General features: G+C 51.1%; 1 protein-coding gene across 1 annotated transcript; it reads right to left on the minus strand.

The window, feature by feature from the left end:
- Positions 1 to 3192: 3192 nt before the first annotated feature.
- On the minus strand, positions 3193 to 5447 carry LOC139196008 (uncharacterized). The gene is made up of 4 exons (XM_070821671.1): positions 4919 to 5447; positions 4000 to 4324; positions 3353 to 3876; positions 3193 to 3293 (listed from the first exon to the last, which is right to left on the minus strand). Exons 1-4 carry the CDS (start codon positions 5445 to 5447, stop codon positions 3193 to 3195), a joined length of 1479 nt encoding a protein of 492 aa, XP_070677772.1.
- Between the last annotated feature and the right edge of the window lie 1167 nt (positions 5448 to 6614).

The following is a 6614-nucleotide window of genomic DNA, read 5'->3' on the forward strand; positions in this document are numbered from 1 at the left end:
CCGACCTAAGAAAGCCCCGGCCCCCCATTCTCAAGGTAGTTGTTCAATTCCCCCTTTTTCTTCAACCTTGCCTGTTGTACGCCTTACTGAATTGTCTTTATCCTTTTAGGTAGTCGGCCTTTGAGAAAGACAGAGGTAGTCGCCGCTGCTATGGCCGGGAAAAAATCGGTCGTGGCCAAAAAGGACAAACCTGCTGGTAGGGCCGGGCTGACCAAACGGCCTCGCCAAGAGGCCGGGCCGGCTATCAAGCCTTCCCCGCCTGCCAAGCGGGTCAAGCAACTGGCGAAGAAAGGTGCACGGGAGATCCACGTTATTTCCAGCCACACGACGACTCCCAGTGCTTCCCCTTCTCCCGCCGTCGGCCATTCTGGTGTCAAGAAACAGCCGGCTTCGGCCATAGAGACGATCCCAGCGCGGCCTGCTTCTGTGGCCGGCGAATCAGTCGTACCTCCCTCTGTCGAGAAGGCACCTGTCTCACACCAGGCGGTTCCTACGACCGAGGAAACCTCTCCCAAGAATCCAAAGCCCACGGTCTTCGTGCTGGAAGAGAGTGAGGGGAGCGACGAGGTCCCGCTGGCGCGTCGTCCTCCTACTCGTCAACGAACTCCTCCAGTATCCGAGATGGCGGTTCAACCCGGCCCCTCCTCGGCTAATCGTGGCAAGCACACGGTCGAGGAACCGACCCCGGCGGCCGAACCTCTCGTTCCTTCTCAAGACCAGGACGTCCCTGCCTCCACTGAAGCAGCTGCGCCAATCGGCCCATCGGCAGCCGACCGTGGCAAACGCCTGCTCGAGGAACCCGAGGCCACGGTGGAATCGCCGATCCATCCTCAAGACCAAGGCTTCCACATCCCTCCACAAGAGGTTACCTCGGCTTTTGTAAGTACCTTCAATTTTCCTCCTGATTGCTTTTCTGCTTTAGAATTCTAAACAAGGAAAAACTAAATGTCAGGTGCCTGTACATTCTTTTCACCGTCAATTCTATGCGCCGAAGGGCGTTATCTATATTTCCTGGCCGCCTCAGTGGCCATCAAACGTAGATAACTTCCATCGGCCTCGTGAAGTGAGAAGCAATCTGAGACACTGGGCTCGGCCATTGAGTTCTTTAGGTTCGAGCAACGACCCTGGGGACATGGCCGAGGTCTCCTCTCAGCAGGTTAAAAAACGACACCTTCTTGCTATTCTTGTCATGACTTCCTTTAAGCTTAACCTTGTTTATTCGTGCAGGCTTCATGGGAGGTTGAATTCAAAGCTCTCCTCTCCAGTACGACTGCAGAGTCCGGCCCTTCGGCCGCTCCAACTGAGGCTGCCGATCCAAGCGCCCTAACCCAGTTGCGAGAAGTCCTGTCGCTCTCTTCATCGCAAGTACTTGAGCGCAATGGTCTTGATCTGCTCGGCGTGTGTCTGAACGACCTTGGGGCCGACGGTCGCCTAAGCGGAGATGCCATTGTTCGGGCATCGTCTGCTTTGGAGCGCGTTCGGGAGACATTTGGCATCTTCCAGACTGCTCTGAAGGCCGAACAGGACCTGCAAGCCGCCACGGCCGTTCAAGACACCCTCCGTCCGAAGATTGACGATCTACGGGCAAAAGGAGAAGCGTTAGCCGAGCTCGACCGTCAGATGGCCGAACTAACAAAACGCCGGTCGGTCATTGCTTCTGAACTTGCGAGGGACTTCGAGTCAGGCGGGAAGGATCGCCTAACTGAGTATGCGGCGGCCAAAAAGCGGGTCGAGCGCCTGAGGCTAGACAAAAAGAATCGGCAAGCCGAAGTCATCATGGCCGACGTGCGGTGGTTGGAATTGAAAGCTCTGCTCAGCACTCTTCTTCCCTCGTCTCCTTGAATGTATTAGACCTACTCATTTTTGTAATACCTGTCAATTTTAATGGAATGACTTTTCCTACAACAAACTTTTTATTCACGCATTTCCCATGTGACCGGATAGTATTTCTTCAAGAACTTCCCATTAATTGGTAATTTGTGAACTACTCCAGTCCGGTCTTTGAGATGATACGCCCCTTTACCGTATACCTTATGCACAATGAACGGCCCTTCCCAATTCGGCGACCACTTGCCGAACCTAGGATCTTTTATTCCTACGGGCAACACCGTTTGCCACACCAATTCACCCTCGCCGAACGTTTTCTGTCGTACCTTTTGGTTATAGGCTCGCTCGGCAATCTGTTTCTGTGCCACCAGTAAGTTATAAGCGTCAAGTCGCGCTTCTTCCAAATCTTCTAGTTCCTGTCTCATGGACTGATTATATTCGGCGCTAAACAAACTACTTTGTTCAATTAATCGCAACGAATTTATGCTCAACTCGACTGGTAGCACCGCATCGTGTCCGTAAGTCAATGCGTACGGGGTTGTTGCAGTCGCCGATCGGGACGACGTTCGGTATGCCCATAATGCCTCGTTCAACTTCAAATGCCACATGCCAGGTCTCTCTTTTATTATTTTTTCGAGGATGCCAATCAACACTTTATTACTTGCCTCGGCCTGCCCATTCGCCTGTGGATAATACGGTGTGGACTGTTCCAGCCGAATTTTCAAATTGGCCGTGTATTCCTTAAACCTTTCGGCTGTGAAGATTGTTCCATTGTCGGTTATGATCGTTTCTGGCACACCGAACCGGGTCACAATGTGTTCCTCCACGAAATCGCAAACTTCTTTAGACGTTAATTCGGCATATGATTTTGCTTCGACCCACTTAGTAAAGTAATCAGTTGCGACTATTATCCATGCATGCTTAGCAGCTCCAGAAGTCGGCGTGATTTTGCCGATTACGTCCATGGCCCATCCTCTAAACGGCCACGGCTTAATGACCGAATGTAGCGATTCGGCCGGGACCCTTTGTATAGGCCCATGGATTTGGCACTGCACGCATCCTCGTGCAAACTCGATACAATCTTTCAGTATTCTCGGCCAAAAATAACCGTGTCGTCGGAGTAGCCATCGCATTTTTCGTCCAGACTGGTGAGCTCCGCATACCCCTTCATGAACCTCTGCGATCGCTCGAGCACTCTCTTGAGGGCCGAGGCATAGCAATAACAAACCATCTTCGCCCTTTCGGTACAACTCGCTCTGGTACGTGACATAGTTCGTGGCGTGAGCCCGTGTCCTGCGACTGTGTTTTCCGTTAGGATTGTCAAGATACTGCATAATGGGCTTTCTCCAATCATCTGGTACTGCCTCAGCCGCGCAAATTTCTATAGAGTCCTGGTCCTGCCGATCCAACAACGAAGGCAAGGACATGACCCTGGTGCGTATCACATTGTCTCGACGGAGGATTTGCTGATCAACCAAGGCCGGGTATAATTGTTGTAATATTGGTATCTCCCGGCCTAGCTTGCCCCCCAGGAGTTGTGCACCGGAGGCAATTTGAGCCAACTCATCTGCGTCGGTATTATGAACCCGAGAAATATGCTCGAATGTAATGCCGTCAAAGGACTCGGCCAAATAGCTGGCGATCATGTGGTAAGGCGCCAGAGTACAACTTATGCAGCGAAAAGACCCATTAATTTGGTTAATTACTAGTTCAGAATCCCCGCGGACGAGGACACGAGTGGCATGTAGGTCAAGAAGGAGGCCTAGACCAATGACCAGAGCCTCGTACTCGGCCTGATTATTGGTACAGTCAAAATCCAACTTGAGCGAAAAATACCAACGATCGTTGTGAGGAGACTGAATGACGATGCTTGCACCGGCCGAGGACGAAGTACTGGAACCATCGAAATACATCGTCCAATAGTTGTCGCGGGTCACCACCATGCCAATCTCAACATCAGCACCCCCGAAATCATAAGGCGAAGGGTGCTGGGCAAGGAAATCGGCCAACGCCTGTCCCTTCACAGCTTTTTGCGGCACGTATTGCAAACTAAACTCGGACAACGCCATCGTCCATTTCCCAATTCGGCCCTTCACAATTGGCCGGGTAAGCATGTACCGGATAACGTCGGTCTGGGCAATGACTTGGGTGACCGACGGGAGCATGTAATGCCTAAGCTTGGATGCAGCGAAGAACACGGCGAGACAGAGCTTCTCAACGGCGGAATAATTGATCTCCGGAGGACTCAGATTACGGCTTAGGTAGAAGATAGCCTGTTCCCGGCCGGCATCATTGTCTTGCGCGAGGAGGCAACCGATGGACTCGGCGGCCGCCGAAATGTACAGCTTGAGAGGCTTACCGCGCTGAGGAGGGACCAGGACAGGTGGGTTTGTAAGGGAAACCTTGATCTGTGTGAACGCCGCCTGGTGCTCCTCATTCCACATGAACTTATCGGAGTCCTTGAGCTTCAAAAGTGTGGAAAAGGCTTTCATTTTACCTGCCGAATTAGCAATAAATCGGCGTAAAAAATTGATCTGGCCGAGTAAGGACTGTAATTGTTTCTTCGTTGTTGGGGGTGGGGCGGTGATGATTGCGCGTGCCTTGTTCTCATCGACTTCAATCCCACGATGATGTACGAGGAAACCAAGAAAATTCCCGGCCGATACACCGAAGGCACACTTGGCAGGATTCATCTTGAGGTTGTGCTGACGCATACGGAGAAAAGCCTGTCGGAGATCGTCCAGATGTGTCTGTCGGCGTTTAGATTTGACGACAACATCGTCGATATAAACTTCGACGATGGTGCCAATTAAATCATGGAAGATGGTGTTCATCGCCCGTTGGTACGTGGCGCCGGCATTCTTGAGGCCGAATGGCATGACAACCCATTCGTAAGTGCCGAGTGCCCCCGGGCACCGGAAAGCAGTTTTGTGCACATCGGCTTCGGCAATAAATATTTGGTTATATCCGGCATGTCCATCCAGAAAAGATAAGATCGCATGATTCGCCGCGGCATCGATTAACAGATCTGAAATCGGCATTGTATACTCATCTTTGGGCGTTGCCAGATTCAGATTGCGAAAATCGGTACAGATGCGCAGTGCACCACTTTTCTTTAATACAGGAACAATATTCGCCAACCATTCGACATATCGAGCTGTCCGAATGAACCCGGCTTTCAAAAGCCGAACTAATTCGTCCTTAACACTGAGTTGTACTTCGGTCGAGAATCGACGAGGTGGCTGACGGAAAGGCTTGAATCCGGGCTTAATACGTAATTCATGCTCGACCAAAGCACGATCTAAGCCGGGCATTTCATGATAACTCCAAGAAAAACAATCTTTGAATTCCGTAAGCAAAGCCCGCAACTCGTCCTTCATTTGTTGAGGAAGTAACGCACTAATAAACAAAAGTCGTGGGTCATCGGCCGTCCCAACATTAATCTCTTCCAAAGGGTCCTTGACAAGGGGCCGATAATCTTCGAGCTTGGCCGGGGCGGCTCGAATTTTATCAAAAGATAATACAGGCCCATTATCTCCCTCAGCAAGGAACTCGACGAGGTTGACACCCGAATTTGGTTGTTTGGATATCGTATACCAATGGGCCAGCAGTCGTTCCATAGTAGATGAAACCGCGGCCCTACGTGCTTCCCGATCGGCGTCAAACATCGGATTCGGGGAGAAAGTTAGCTAATCCGAGTCTCGCCGAATCCTGCTGGACAGTCTCGGCGCCAACCTCGATAGCTTTCTGAACGGAAATCCGAGTCGGCCGTCCTTCTTCATTGAAGCCTTGCAACGTAATATAGCCGACGTGATCGTCATAATACCGTGCTTGAATCATGTTGGCTTCGAAGGGCTGGCTATCGGCCGGATGAACAGTGACCGATTTGCCGTCCCAAAAGACAAGCACTTGGTACAATGAGGAAGGAATACAGCTGGTTTGATGAATCCAATCTCGGCCGAGCAATGCATTATACTCGGTTTTGGAATCAACCACAAAAAAGGCGGTCATATGGGTGCGACCGGCAATATTCACAGTTAACGGAAGCACACCTTTGGTGTGGGACTTGTCGCCGACAAAACTGCTCATTGTGATCCCTGACGGAATAAGTTCGTCATTGGAACGGCGTAAGGCCTTCATGATGTTCAGGGGCATGATATTGACAGTAGCTCCACAATCGACAAAAACCTTAGAAACCGGATATCCCTCGATGTGTGCCGTTACATACAATGGCTTTAAATGGTGAAGCTTGGCCGATGATAAACGAGGGAACAATTCGGCCAAAGCGGCCTTTAGGCTATCATCTCTTGCTGTTGACTCGCCTTCAGCAATCGATATAAAATCAACATGGCCAGGTTCCTCGACAACCACATCTCCATCGAGGAAATTTGGTTGAGCCGTGCTTGATTGAAAATCGGCAGGTAATACATGAACCATACTAATTTCCATATTATCCAGGACGGACGGGCCCATCAGGTCGAGACCCTCCTCGTTCGGTTGGTTAGCGACTACGGACTTGGTTGTCGTCAGAGTCGGACAACGAGATTCTTCCGTCCCTTCAACAATGGCACCCGGCGGAGCTGCTTCGGCCACTTGTTGGCTCCGCGTGACCGCCTCAGGTAAGGTCGAGATTGACAATGAGCTTGGGGTCAAGTCCTGAACCTGCTCCTGGTAGTGTAGCCGAGCATCCCTAGTGTCGAGATAAGCATCAAGACGGGCAATACGGGCGATTTCATCGGTCGTAAGGCCGAAGAGAGAAACTGCTGAAAATACTTCAAAGTGATACC

The sequence above is a fragment of the Malus domestica genome, chromosome 05 (genome assembly GCF_042453785.1).
Source record: "Malus domestica chromosome 05, GDT2T_hap1".
Classification (NCBI taxonomy): Eukaryota; Viridiplantae; Streptophyta; class Magnoliopsida; order Rosales; family Rosaceae; genus Malus; species Malus domestica.

Coding starts and splice junctions, on each gene's coding strand:
- LOC139196008 (XM_070821671.1), bottom strand. CDS start 5,447: ATGGAACGACTGCTGGCCCATTGGTATACGATATCCAAACAACCAAAT. Junction 4,325..4,918: donor AAGTGGTGCACTGCGCATCT/GTACCGATTTTC, acceptor CTAATTCGGCAG/GTAAAATGAAAGCCTTTTCC. Junction 3,877..3,999: donor TTCGCTGCATCCAAGCTTAG/GCATTACATGCT, acceptor GTCCGAGTTTAG/TTTGCAATACGTGCCGCAAA.